Genomic DNA, 15,499 nt, shown 5'->3' with positions numbered 1-15,499 from the left:
AAACCTCCCATTAATTTGTTATACATGACAACTGCTTTTGGAACATCGTGTTCAACGCCTCTTAATTGTATAATTTTCCAAACTGAAAGAAGTATGATATTTGTTATTTTGAAATTACACTTATGTACAATGTATAATAAGGAAGACTATATTTTGTGACTGAATTATTTGTTTAAGACAAAAAATAAGTGCACTAGGATTACCTTGGAGGTTATATAGTAGGCAAAAGGCACACCATCTTATCTCCGTACTTAGAGCCATTATTTCACTGGACTGTCACACAATTCGTTCACCTTTCTGTAGTTTCATGTTTCTGAAGCTTCTTGGCATGTTCCATCTTGTGTTCCTCACTGTTCCCGTCAAGTAGGTTTGGTTACCAAACAGATCATGGCTTAAAACTGGGCTCGTAAAACCATTGTCAACCACTACATGATAATATTTTCCATAGAAAGGTTCGACCAACTTGGTAACGACATCATATCCAAATCTATGTACACCGTTTCTCTCTGCACAATGTTTTGCTTTCCTAAAATAAACCATGATTACTTCATTCAAGTGCATACAATGATAAAAAGTTCTTTGGGGGAGGGATAAGAAAAAGAAATTCTCAACAGCAAGAGACGTACATATATATGGTGAACATAATTTATACATGAGGAGTCAATTTGAATGTTTATACGCTTGGATTCAATCGAAATTCCAGGAAAAAATATCTGGGAATTTTAGACCAAGTGGTGTCACAATTTGGGTAATCTTTTTTTCTTGGTCGAATGGTTTTATAAGTTGTATGTAGGAAACTATACAGCAAAGTAATGAATGGATTGTTTGTCATACAAATATATTTTTGATTTATTTTAATTTAAAGGGCTTAGGTTTGCATTTTGATAAATACACAGTCAGTATCCTTATCAAATTACTTTCTTACTCCCACAATAAATTGAACTCTTTTATAAATATCATTATAGTATAATTGTTCATACAAAATCAGACATTGTTGATATATATATACATACCCGTGTACAGATCTAGGCTTCAACTGTAGCCTGTGTCAGACTGCAAGCACCCACAATTCAGCACCCCACCGATGGGCCTTTTTAGCTGGCATATACTTTACTGTGTAATCTTGATCTTTATGTCCAACCATACTCTTGTCAACCGTTAAATATCGTGCTGCATACTTCTCCTTAAAAACATTATTTGTCAGATAAAAAATTCTGCAAACCTTGTGAGCAGGATCATGGTTAGGATTTCCCCTGGGTAAAGCACCTGCATTATTGTTTGCTTGTAAACATTGCAAAAATATTGAACTCGCCACATTACCTTAGGAAATGTCGGTGTATTGTATAACCAGATTTGCTGACTTTCACACCAATAAGATGCCAAAATGGGTTTATGGATAATGCCCATGGACAACCAAAGTCCAAGAAAAGCAGACATTTCTTCATGATTAACATCTTCCCATTTATTTAATCTTGAATTTGGTTTGAAGTTGTTAGTGTTCAGAATTTTATTGGCATACGGATTTGTTTCTTACAAGAATGTCAAAGTATTGTCATTAGAAAAGAACCAAAGGAAATATTCAAGTGGTTCAGAAGTTCTAACAGGGGAGGATTAACTGGTCCGCAAAAGGTTCAATATCATGTGGAAATTCAAAACTGTCAGCATCCTGCAATGTTCAGGGTTTAAATCTTGATAATTTTCTTTGTCAGTTTCTTCATCACTCTCCTCGTATAGGCTGATATCTGATCCATTATCGTCAAATTTTTCGTCCATTTTGATTAAGAAGTCAAACACTTCATTACGTCTTTTCACATATGACATCATCATGTTCATGACATCAAGATTTGCTATGAAAATTACTTAGCAACTTGTTAAAAATACAAAACTGTAATTTTTCGTCTTTTTATTGGTCTTAATTGTAATTTATTTTTGTAAAGAAATTTTCTTTCCTGATTGACATGTATGTCCTTACTGCATTCAGCTGACAAAGGACATATATCCTTACTGCATTCAGCCGACGAAGGACATATGTGTCCTTAGCGCAGGCAAAGGGTCATGAAGATAAATTATTTTAGTTGATTTCAAAAAGCTGTTACCTTTGAACTTTAACAGATTTCTTGTGTGCACAGTTGATTGATTTATACATTCATGTTTGTAATTTGTTCTATCATTTCACATGATAAAACAACGAGTGCAGATTATGTATGAATTAACTATTTAATTGACCTATATAAACTGATATAATTTCTTCAAATAGTAATAGACATATTACATGCTCTTTGAACAGTTAACCTTTATCTCATGCTCTTTGAACCGTTAACCTTTATCTCATGCTCTGTGAACCGTTAACCTTTATCTCATGCTCTGTGAACCGTTAACCTTTATCTCATGCTCTTTGAACCGTTAACCTTTATTTCATGCTCTGTGATAGATTATTATATAGTTAAGTACATTATACTTTTTACCTCCACAGTTGTGGTTCTTGGAATCTGAATATGAGTCTAATTATATATGGTGTAAAAAGCAAATAAAAATGAGGCATTCCTCATAGATGAATTGTAACAATAAAAGGTACATAACTGCATCAATTAAACAAATGACCAAACATCAAGTGAATGTACTTGAAGTAACCATGTTTTCCATTTTTGGACACGGTTGGATGGATAGAATGATCACTGTATACCTCCCACTTTTCAAGTAGGGGGTATGAAAATAATAGTCTAAATACAATCACAGAATTTCATCAACATTCTGTTTGTATTTTACTAGAAATTTCTTTTCAGCAAAAACTTAATGGTCCTCACAATCCATATGAAATGATGTTTTCCAGTATGACAAGTGTAGGAAGATTAAGGTAAGTCTATGTTACAAATCAGTGGGATCAGGAATACATTGTAGTACAAATTGGAATTATGATTTGTACCCAAGGTCCATCTGAGCTGATATCTTTAAATTAAAATCCTCAGAAACCTCTATGTAAATTTTAATCAAACGTGAAAAAAAGTTATATGGATGGAGTTCTACACATGATTTACTTACTTGATTGAACAAAACTGCTTCAAGTGGCTATCTTAGGTTTTGACTTTAAAACATGATTGATTGTGCTTTTATGTCCTATTGCTGTAAAATTTCATGCATTTCAGGGTGAGGACATTTGATTATGTGGTTACTGTTGTAGTAATATACATCTACTTTGATATGTTTATCTCAGATCTGTAAAGTTAGACCCAGACAGTGTGAACTCTGTGGCTGTTGATGCTGAACCTGAGAACCAGTATGATCGATTAATGATAGCAGGATTTGTTAATCTGAACCCATCGCAGTCTTCAATGGTGGCTAGAGATACAACCATCTTACCAGCATTTCCAGGTTTACCATCTCTGATGTCACTCATGTTTTGTCCTGTTGCAGAGCTCAGGTAAATACACTGTGGCATTATTGATTCTTTAAATTTGATAACTAGGTGTATAAAGTGATAGGTGTGTTTTGTCTACTGGTTTTGTAACCCAATTCATTGAGGAATCAACTAGTCCCCCTGTTTTTGAATATTGCAGCACAAGAAGCTAAACAAGATTTTTAAATGATTTGAAAGTAATTTTTTACCATTTATTTCAGGTCGTAGTTGAATTTCAAGATGTATATTGTGTGCTTTATTATATTCCATCGTTTTGATTGTTTGTTCATTCATCACAATTTTGCCTCCTCTTTCCTTTCTTAACTTCGTTTTTGTTTTTATTAGAAGTCTATTTGATCTATTACATGTACTACATGTTGTGTAACTTTTGTATATTTAGTGTATGCTATTCTGAACATTTTTCATTTAACCTTTGGTTCAAGTGAGCCATTGTAATCAGCATGTGTATGTCGATTTCATCATGGTCAACTTTTCTAAACTGAATGGATTGTTACCAAATTTGGTCACCAGTTTTTATCAAATATATTGAACACTGATGAACAAAATAAAACTTTCAAATTGAGCCTTTTGGTAAGACCAACAAACATCTCATTTTGGATGGAGCTGTACGTCAGATTTCACTTACCATTTTAACTGTTTCCATCACTTTGCATGTAAAAAAATAAAATGTAAGTTTAGTTTAAACATATTTTATTTGTAATGAACAAAATGGATCAGACACAAGTAAAATAACATACCTATGAAGTCTTCTCCTGAGATATTGATAATTACAATAAAGTATAGGCATACAAATTCACTAGTGTTATTTATGTTTTACAAAGTTAAGAGGAGATAGTAAAAATATAACATTAGGTGATGTGGTGAGATGTGATGTGATGTAATGTGTACTAATTCAGCTCAGGCAATAAGGAATCTCTTAGTGCATTTAACGAAGGAATAAAATAAAATGTTTATGCCTTTGTCTTTAGATGTCAAAGGCATTGTGTTTTACTGCTCACAATGAGTTTTTTTCACATAAAGATCATCAATCTTTGACACCAATTATTATGTCCCCACAAAGTATGGGGGTATTTAAGAATCACCCTGTCAGTCCATATTTCTTGAAGCACAACTCCTGCTAAACCGCTCAAGCAATTTTGACAAAATTTTATATGATGGTTGGGTATCACATGTAGGTGTGCATGAAGAAATATAATTACTGTCAAAGGACTCAAAAGGGAGATAATCTAAATTAAGGGTTTTACATGTAAGTAATTCCTCCTAAACTACTTCAGGGAATTGGATTAAATTTTATAGGAATGTTGGGCATAATATGTTGATATATTTGTCCCATTAACTCATTGCTAAAATCTCAGCAATGCTCGATGCAAATTTTTCTGCTTCATCTTGATGTTTTAGTTCGTGTAAGAGTTTTTGCTTTGTATCACATGTACTTCCTGTTTGCCTGAACAGTTTTGTGGCTTATTTATATAGTTTTGTAATTTTTTATGAGTTTGATTTCATTTGGAATTGATAGTCAAATTCATTGCTTTAAAATTTATTTATGCTTCAGTTTATTCAATTTTCAAATGTTTTAGACTTTTGCTCAGTGCTTATCCAATTAAATTTTTTAATTGTTGTTCTTAGTTGTAGAGATGCAGGAACATATGTCCTATGGATACATTTCTTCTAAAAACTGGTCCATGTTACCAATTTTTGTATGCCCAACTGTCTAGAAGGAAAGAATTATATTAAAACTAGTGTCTATCCTTTGTTCACACTTCCTACAATTACTTAAAAGTGCTGCATCCATTTTTAGCTGACCTGGCCAAAGGCCAAGTGAGCTATTGCCATCCTTTGGCGTCCATCGTCGTTAACAATTATACAAAAATCTTCTCCTCTGAAACTACTTGACTAATTAGAACCAAACTTGGTATGAATGTTCCTTTGGAGATACTGCGTAGAACTGATGTAGGGATTTTTGATTTGACGAAAAACATTGCCACTATTACTAAAAATAGAACATAGGGGTCAGACAGTAGTTTTTGGCATTTATCTCCTAAACCGTACAATTTAGCTAAATTCTGACAGGGCTAAAAGTGTTCAGCATGATGAGATCTACGCTTGGTCAAATTGTGGTTTTAATCCGTTTAGCCATGTTGGAGTTATTGCCCTTTTTCAACGATTTTTGCTATTTTTAGTGTTATTTCTTTCAAAAGTCATCTCCTCTGACATTACTTGACCAATTGGAATTAAGCTTGGTATGAATGTTCCTTGGTGTATCCTGCATAGAACTGGTATAGGGATTTTTAATCTGTCAAAAAACATGGCAGCCATTACTGAAAATAGAACATAGGGTCAGACAGTAGTTTTACGCATATATCTCCAAAACCATTAGGTTTAGCCAAATTCTTTCAATACTTGAAATGATCCATATTATTAGGACTACAAAAGTCTTCAGGGATAAAAGTTGTCAGATGACTCCTTGAAAGGGGAAAAGTTACTTTTTTTATAACAGTTTTTAGTCAATATCTTGAAAATTATGATAGATAGAAACTTTCAATTGTTGGAAAGATCTTATGATAAGTCGTACCACAGACTTCTTGAGTCAAAATTGTTGGACATCTTCTTGTTAAATTTATTGCCTTTGAAAGGCAAAATTGAACCAGGTGAGTGATTCAGGCTCCTGGGAGCCTCTTGTTTGTGAAACTTTATCAATAGTTTCTTTCTATTGATGTAAGCTCCCTTTTGATTTTTATAAATGTCTGCTTTTATTAGTTTTTGATTTTTGCGACTTTATTCATACAAAAATGTGGTGATTTTATGTTTTCAGACTATAAATTGAAAACCCTTGCAGCAATGTCAATGATACATAGGGGAATTGACTATTTATATTATTGGAAACTCATTTTCAGTTTATAAAATTTCTCATTTACAATTTTACTTGCATATTATTTTAGTTTCATGTTCTTTGTTATGTGTGTCTGTTTTCTTTGTCTAGTCATTATCCCTGTTTTATTTCCTTTCATTATTGTTTAAATCCTGGTTCCCTTGATTTCCTTTTCTAGTTTATGTTTTCACCGTAAATTCTCAAATGATATTTTACATGTGTATTCTGTTATAAGTTTTTATACGGTTACTTTGGTTAACAGACGTGACAAGGAGAACAAGCGGTACATTGGAGCTGTGTGTGGCTTAGGACCAGATATAAATGGTAGACATTCTGCTTTTCCTGATCATGACATGGAAATAACATTTGATGTTAAAATCACTAATAAAGACATATCTACAGTATGTAACACATACAATAGAATATTTTTGTCATTACTGATTATGAATTTAGCTAATTTTAATATGGAATGCTGTGCTCTATTACACTGACTAACTTTTTGAGAATCATTGACACAATATTTTTTATTTGCTTGTTTTTTTTTAGTGTGTTTTTTTTTTTATGTCCCTGCAATGAAAAGGTTGGAAACATATGTTTTACCTTTGTCCATCCTTCTGGTTTTTTTTTTTTTTTAAATCTGATTTTTTGTTTTCTACTTATGGAAATTTATTTCACTAATTTGATCTATATAATGAATAATTTCATGACTGCTATTTTCAAGTTTATGAAACATGCAGCTTTCAATACTTTTCATAAAATACTCTCATTTCCTGAATTTAAATTAAAATTGAATTAGGGATAATTCATTTGTATTGAAATTGGGAAACAATGCCCCTATGATATTGTTTGTGTATATTTTGTACATTTAGAAGTTGTATAATGATATAATTGTAGATCAATGGTGTTAGGGCTGCTATCAATCTGGCAATCGGTAATGAAGAAAAAGTATCTACATGGAGTCTTGATGCGATCTATAGAATACAAGAAGCTTCCAGAAAGAAACTCTTAGAGTAAGTTTCATCATCTGAAATAAATTAGTTCATCTAATATTGTAATATTTTTACAATACTGCCGTTTATGTTGTAGTAAATTTTTGTCCATTTTCACAAATATTGTATTATTACAGAAAACCAGTAAAATTTTTTTTCTGATAATAAGGAAAACAAAGTCCAGAGGGAAATGAAATATCTTGCTATTTACTAGAAATGCATTTTCTGACTTTTCATAAAATGCGTACTTTTTTATATGTCTAATTACAAGTTTTAAAGTTCTTTTATCACTTTGTTCTGTTCAGAAACTTAAACCTTTAAATATAATCCAAATATATATCAAGCTTTACAGTTTTGTCTATAATTGCCAAAATTAACTGCAATAGTATCAAGCTGTGTCCTGCTGAAATGTTTTATGGTCTATTCTAGTCACAAATATATTAAAATTAATCAAGCTTATTGCTTTAAGGCTTGTAATAGCTGTCATGTTATTATATAAATTATGTATTGTATGTGTTAAATAAATGACACATTAGTCAGAAATATATAGATGCAATTTAGTTCATAAACAGATCTGAATTGAAATTTAAAACTGCCATTGGCACTTTAGATTAATAGTTCATTTTTGTTAATAGGGTAATAGCCCAAAGAAGAAGAGAACCAGTTGAACCAGTCCATTATGACAGACCTTACACATGGAACCAGGTTAGCACCATACACAAATCAATTTTACCATACAATTGATGGCCATGAAGGTTCTAACTGCAGTCACTCTCATGAATTATTCTTTATCCAACTATTTCTTTAAGAATATAAAAGAGCAATGTGAATAACAGACTGAAGAATATACAATTCCTAGCATTTGGTCTTCATATTTTAATGTCAGGACAGTAAAACTTGTGAAAAGCAACTAGGGAGATATTTTTTAAACTATTAAGTTTTGTAACCAAAAATAAGTTCACCTGAAATCCATCCATAAGGCCTACTACAGTCTCTTTTGGGTTCAAGTTTCTAATCACTTTTAAAATTTTCATCTTCTTACATGTTGAAAAATAAGCTTTTTAGCTCACCTGACCAATTGAAACTAAACTTGGTATGAATGTTCCTTGGTGTATCCTGCATAGTACTGATGTTGGGATTTTTTATTCGTCGAAAAACATGGCTGCATTACTAAAAATAGAACATAAGGGTCAGACAGTAGTTTTTCACACGTATCTCCTAAACCATTAGGTTTAGCTAAATTCTGACATGAAAGTGTTCAGCATGATGAGATCTATCTCTGGTCAAAGTTTGGTTTAAATCTGTTAAGCCGTGTTGGAGTTATTGCCCTTTTTCAACGATTTTTGCCATTTTTAGCTCACCTGACCGAAGACCATGTGAGCTATTACCTTCACTTGGCGTCCGTCATCGTCATTAACAATTTTCAAAACTCTTCTCCTCGGAAACTACTTGACCAATTGGAACCAAACTTTGTATGAATGTTCCCTTGGGTATCATGCATAGAATTGATGTAGGGTTTTTTGATCCATTGAAAAACATGGCCGCCATTTCTAAAAATAGAACATAGGGGTCAGACAATAGTTTTTCATATATATCTCCAAAACGGTTTGGTTAAGTCCAATTCTGACCAGGTTAAAGTGTTCAGCATGATGAGATCTATCTGCAGTCAAATTTTCATTTTAATCTGTTCAGCCACGTTGAAGTTATTGCCCTTTTTTAAAGTTTTTTGCTATTTTTAATATTATTTCTTTGAAAAATCTTCTCCTCTGACACTATTTTACCAATTGAAACAAAACTAGTTATAAGTGTTTCTTGGGGTATCCTTCATAGCATTGAAGTGGGGTTTTCTGATCCATCGAAAAACATGGCCACTGTTACTGAAAATAGATCATAGGGGTCAGAGTAGTTTTTGCCAGAACCATTAGGTTTAGCTCAATTCTGATATAAAAGTGTTCAGCATGATGAGATCTATTTGTGGTCAAAATTTGGTGAAAATCTGTTGACCCATGTTGGAGTTATTGCCCTTTTTGGATGTTTTTTGCTGTTTATAATGTTATTATTTTAAAAAATCCTCTCCTCAGAAACTACTTTACAGAATTTAATGAAAGTTGGTATTTTTTTAACTGATGTGGGGATTTTTGATTCGTCGAAAAACATGGCCACTGTTGCTAAAAATAGAACGTAGAGGTCAGACAGTAGTTTTTCACATATATCTTCTAAACCGTTAGGTTTAGTTAAATTCTGTTGTAGGGGAAAAAGTGTTCAGCATGATGGGATCTATCTGTGGTCAAATTTTGGTTTTAATCCGTTAGGCTATGTTGGAGTTATTGCCCTCTTTCAACGAATTTTGCTATTATTAATGTTATTTCTTTCAAAAATCTTCTCCATTGACACTACTTGACCAATTGAAATCAAACTTGGTATGAAAGTTCCTTGGGGTATCCTGCACAGAATTAATGTGGGGATTTTTGGTCTGTCAAAAAACATGGCAGCCATTACTAAAAATAGAACATAAGGGTCAGACAATAGTTCTTCCCATGTATCTCCAAAACCATTAGGTTTAGCCAAATTCTTTCAATAGCTGAAATGATTCATATTACATGTATTAGGACTACAAAAATCTTCAGGGATGAAAGAGTTGTTGCCCTTCAAAGAGGAAAAATGACCTTTTTCTTAAAAGTTTTCAGTATATGTCTTGAAAACTATGATAGATTTAAAGAAACTTTCAGTTGTTGAGAAGATCTTATGATAAGTCCTACCAAACACTTCTTGACTCAAAATTATTGGACAACTTCTTGTTAAATTTAGTGCCTTTGACAGGCAAAATTCAACCAGGTGAGTGATTCAGGCTCCTGGGAGCCTCTTATTTTAAATTTCTTTTTTGTTAATTACTGTGAAAAATGATACCATATGGATGCATACAGTTGTCTAAGTTAGAAAATCACAATTTCAAAATTCTATGTATTAATTGTTCATTGAACATAGAAATTTTCACAGAATGGACATGAATCATGAATAAATTTTATCCCCCCCCCCCTTACAACTTACACATTTGTAGTAAACAACTAATAGAATTTTGAAGTTCTCGGGTCCATATAAACTTAAGTCATCACTTCATATGTTATATTTCTTAAGAAATTTTCTCCTTTGAAGCAAGTCAGTGGAATGTAACTTGATTTGGTCACCAACATTTTTGGAGAATCTTAAGAATTGTGTGGATTATATTGATCAAGAGAAAAACATTCCCATAATGTCTATTCATCAAAACCACTTACAAAGAGTTGCATTTTGTATATCTGATAATCTCAATCTTCCTTTAAGTTTTTAATCCCAACAAGTAGTTTAGTAGCAATAGCACTTGCAAGGTTTAAACATGTGAAATCCTGAAGTTGGATTATTTCCCTTTTTTATAAGTCCACTGATAATAATCATATTTCCTTCATACTCTGGTTTTTTTTAGTTGTTAACCAGTAATTTTTCTTTGATCATAGGTTGATCCAGATGATTTATTGGAAACATCATTAGAGAACACTCCAGCCAATTCTAAACTTTTGAATCTCCACAAAGCCCAGATCTTGGAAGAAGAAATGTTAGTGGATAAGTCAAATCCTGAGTACTTAAAAAAACATGCTGAATGGTTAAACACAGTATCCAAGGAGTAAGTTTATCATTTATATTAATATCCTCACCAGAATTGGTGGGCCATACTGCTCACTGTGTCCATCTGTTCATCCAAAAACAGTTTGGTCACATTTTTATATGTACGTCAAAGACAGGACGTATTATGGTATACCGTTGTCCATCCGTCCATCTGTCATCCACACTTCAGACAATAACTCAAAAACACTTTCATTAACTTTTATGAAATTTTTGTGAATTGTTCATATCTATTGACGTAAGCTCCCCTTTAATTTTTTTTTAAATTCAGATTTTTCGTTTCCATGTTATGAATTTTTTTACTTAATAAAAAGGGGTGATTTTCAAGTTTTTGGACAATAACTCAAAAACAATTTCACCTACTTTTATGAAACTTTGGTGAATTGTCTATATATATTGATATAAACACCCTTTCGATTTTTATAAATTTCAGATTTTTGTTTCTGTGTAATCAATTTTTATACTTAAAAAAGGGAGATTTTCAAGTTTTCGGACAATAACTCAAAAACACTTTCACCTACTTTTATGAAACTTTGGTGAATTGTTCATATCTATTGATGTAAGCTCCTTTCAGATTTGTATAAATGTCAAATTTTTTGTTTCTATGTTACAAAGTTTTACTCTTTAAAAAAAAGGCGGAAACAGCCAAGGAAGTTTTATTCGTTGAAAAATCTTTAAAACAAGACAATTTGTTATGATGATCAACTAATAAATAAAAAAGGTACTTGGTAACCTTGTCTGGAATTAAACTTGGTATGAATGTTCCTTGGGATAATGTGCATTGAAATGATGTTGGGACTTGTGATCTGTCGAAAAACATGGCCACTGTTACTAAAAATAGAACAAAGGGATCAGACAGTAGTTTTTCTGAAATAGTCCTTATGATAAGTCTTGTTGAGTCAAAATTCTCAGGCAACTCCTTGTTATTGCCCTTGAAAGGCAAATATTTTACCAGGTGAGCAATTCAGGCTCCTGGGAGACTCTTGTTGTTTTGTATAGAGAATTTTGGAGTTTTTTATCCTTTTGGATCAAAATACCTTATGTCACCAGTCCATTACTGGAACTTCCCTACTAGTTCTGAACACTACACAAAAATATAGTCTAAATGTATTTTCTGTTATATCATTCAATACCTCTTTTATAACCAGTAAATGTTTCTTGCATTTATTCGGCCTAAAAATATTGTAATATATCTGCAGATAAAACTAAGATCTGGTCTTCATATCAGCTGAAGATTTGAGGGACTCTTTTTTGACCTTGAAAGATATTTAGTAATAAATTTGCATTTCGGGAATTTAGTTCTTGCTGTAATGTGTCAAGAATTGTAAAATGTTTTAAGAATGTTCCATTTAACACACTAATCAGTTGAATTCTCCATCCTATCACTAATATTTTACCAAGTAAAATAAGTGGTAAAATTCAAATTGATAAAAGTGTCTTGCTTTTGAAAATCTTCTGTTCATCAAGAAAAAAAAATTTCTGAAGCTAACATTTGTTTCATTTGAGTGTAATTACAGTGTAGGATAAATACTCTGTTAATATAGTTTTTGAATGTAAATGCACATTAACTTTTGGACAGGTTTAAAAATTTGGGAAAAAGGTGACATGAAACAAAATTCATAAATGTGTGGGAGATTGGATCAGTAGTCTGGATTGACCTTCAGTTTATACATGTTGGGGGAAAAAAAGTTCATAATGATATGTAAAATGCAAATGTATAATCAGTTTTATTTTACATCATGTAATCTTTGAAATTTGTTTATGTTACAATTTCACAAGAATAAAAAATCTCCAGTGCTAACAGCACAGATTTGACCATTCTTTGCTTTAGGGATTAGTATTTGTAGTTTTTAGTTAAAATTGCATTTAAATATTAAGCACTTATTCATTCAGATATATACTAACTTGTATATACACATATGATATATACAAAATATTTGTCAAAAATGAATGGAAATTGAATTGTAGGAGATTGCCTGCAAAGAGGATCCAGAAGGTTAACAGATATGTACTATTTACTAGCAACTTAATTTATTACAATGTAACATACTGTATTTTGTAGCTTCAGCAAGCGTGACCCTATTACCTGTGAGGTATGTAATATGACTTGGCTTACACCACAGTTGTTGGCAGTGCATATAGAGACGCGTCGTCACCAGGATAAAGTCGCAGCACTCTACCAGGCAAATTGAGGACTCATCATTGTGTTTATCCTGGTGTAGCTTACAAGGTCCCCTGTTGTGACCATACAGATGACTTAAGAAGATCTGTTTTGAAGATTTGTTCATTCCTGTCAGAACAGAACTTATTGGCTTATTCTATTGTGACAAGATCTGAAATCCAGATCTTATATACACAGAGTATTGAGTCAAGTGATATGATAATGGTCTACGCTTTACTACTAATTATATTGTTTGTTTCTCTAGTCATGTTGTAATATTTTTACTGTGTTTTACATAATGTAGTCTTATTGTAACTAATGGTCCCATTATAATAATGTAGAATCCAACAGTCGCAGAAGGTATAATGTTTTTTTACTGGTCTCTTACAGTCTGCCGTCTCTATTTTATCCCTGGACAGTCTTCAATTTTTCACAGGTTCCTTTTTAAAATTTGATGAAGTGCTGGTAACTATAAATGCTAGGATAAGATTGATTTTCACAGAACTTGGTTGTTGGGAATCACTATTTCTAGAAAGATTGTTTAATGAAAATCATAAATTTATATGTTTTGTCTGAATAGTGCCTTATGTTTTTTGTCAGATTTCCATCAAATGTTGGTGAAGAGTTAGTTATTATAAAGCCTGGATTTTGGTTTTATAAGAAATCCTCTTAAGGGGTCGCTTTCTAGGGGGAAGTGTTTGGTATGTGAACATGCTCAATAAGATTCTTGTGGGTTTATATCTTGGAGTTAACATCCTTTATCATGGCAGTGTGTCAGTATAAACTTTGCACCCTTCACATGGTTTTTAGACATATATAGTTGGAAATGTTAATCAAGTTTTCCTGTGTAAAACATATTAAATATTTTATTGTCACTGAGGAAATTCAATCATATCATTCTTGCAGAGAACCAGTAGGCAAGTTTTAAAAATATACTTGTTTAAGGATATTATCTTCTCATTGGAACACATTAAAGATTCATATAACTTAGAAACCCAATGGAATATCTCAAATGAAACTTAATTCGAACAGCAATATTTCCCATGACGGGGACCCAATCTGCACTATACTTTATTATGCAGTGTTATGTAACTTAATCCTTTGCTTGAGATCCACTCAAATGACTTTTTCTTTACCTTCCATTGAAATTTATTGAAAAACTTTTCAAGATTATCAAGTCTTACATGTGTGTGATTACCTGTTTTTGTTTTGTTTTTTGTTTTTTGGTTTTTTTTAAGAAATGAAAATTACAAAAACTCGGGTAATTTGCAAACCTTTAATTTGAATAGGTATATTTTTTTAATGAGAAAATGTTGTTATGGTCACATTAAGTTGACAACATAATCCATAATGAGGGAAGATGTGGCATGGAACATGGAAAAGTAAATCTTGTATAACATACATAGAACAAACATAACCAGGAATTAGAGGGAAATAGGTGTCAACATGTTGTAGCCATAAATTACCAAAATGTTACTCTGTAGTGTGGTTAAAAGTGTAACAGTGCCAATTAACAACAAAAAGTATATATGACAATTACTATACTATCTTCAACAATCAGTGTAGCTTTAACCAATCAGGGCTGAGATATTTTGTTGTAAGAGAGAAGTAATTTAACAGCATCAGAGCTTAGATATTTTGTTGTATGAGAGTGGTTATAACAGCATCATAACTTAGATGTTTTGTTGTATGAGAGAGCGGGACATCAGAGCTCTGTTTTTGTTGTATGGGAGAGGGGTTATAACAGTATCAGAGCTTACATGTTTTGTTGTATGAGAGAGCGGGACATCAGAGCTCAGTTGTTTTTGTTGTATGAGAGAGGGGTTATAACAGTGTCAGAGCTTAGATGTTTTGTTGTATGAGAGAGTGGGACATCAGAGCTCTGTTTTTGTTGTATGGGAGAGGGGTTATAACAGTATCAGAGCTTAGATGTTTTGTTGTATGAGAGAGTGGGTCATCAGAGCTCAGATGTTTTTGTTGTATGAGAGTATTTGTGACAGTATGATGCTTTTACAGCACTTATGATGACACATGTATTTTTTTTTTTTGGTAATTGTTCCAAAAGAGGAGCTCTTGAAGGTATTGTTATTGATGAGGTTTTTGATTCTCTTATTTGAATAAATTGTTTTTACTTCAAAATGTAGTGTTTTTTTGGTTTGTTTTTTTTTTACCTGAAGGTCATCAACATAAATTCTATTATTGCGAGTCCATGACTACAGTATCAATGTTGACCTTCTACAAGAAACATTATTGTTACAATTTGGTATGTACATAATCAACTTCTTTATTTCTAAAAAAAAAGTCAAACTAACATGCATATATGTATTTCATAGGTTAAGATCACTATTTTTTATACCTTCTCTTGGAAAGAGAGGGGAGTATACTGTATTATCCTGGTCCATCTTAAA

The 15,499-nt window shown here is 32.2% G+C and overlaps 1 protein-coding gene across 3 annotated transcripts in view; it reads left to right on the top strand.

Moving 5' to 3' along the window:
- LOC148623585 (ATP-dependent RNA helicase TDRD9-like) overlaps positions 1 to 15,230 on the top strand; it is a 94,696-nt gene extending 79,466 nt beyond the window's left edge. For 2 of the 3 annotated variants that reach the window (XM_088565506.1, XM_088565507.1), the window contains exons 31-37: positions 2,784 to 2,854; positions 3,212 to 3,418; positions 6,547 to 6,685; positions 7,179 to 7,294; positions 7,909 to 7,978; positions 10,765 to 10,931; positions 12,993 to 15,230. In XM_088565506.1, the coding sequence (XP_088421632.1) occupies positions 2,784 to 2,854; positions 3,212 to 3,418; positions 6,547 to 6,685; positions 7,179 to 7,294; positions 7,909 to 7,978; positions 10,765 to 10,931; positions 12,993 to 13,122 (900 nt within the window). In that variant the 3' untranslated portion in view covers positions 13,123 to 15,230. Of the gene's footprint in view, positions 1 to 2,783; positions 2,855 to 3,211; positions 3,423 to 6,546; positions 6,686 to 7,178; positions 7,295 to 7,908; positions 7,979 to 10,764; positions 10,932 to 12,992 lie in introns of those variants that run through there. The other variant, XM_088565508.1, reaches the window with a different exon arrangement.
- Positions 15,231 to 15,499: the final 269 nt, after the last annotated feature.

Source organism: Perna viridis, chromosome 2 (genome assembly GCF_037379345.1).
Source record: "Perna viridis isolate PV_CMFRI_1.1 ecotype Kerala chromosome 2, ASM3737934v1, whole genome shotgun sequence".
Classification (NCBI taxonomy): domain Eukaryota; kingdom Metazoa; phylum Mollusca; class Bivalvia; order Mytilida; family Mytilidae; genus Perna; species Perna viridis.
This window is presented reverse-complemented; position numbering and strand designations above follow the sequence as displayed.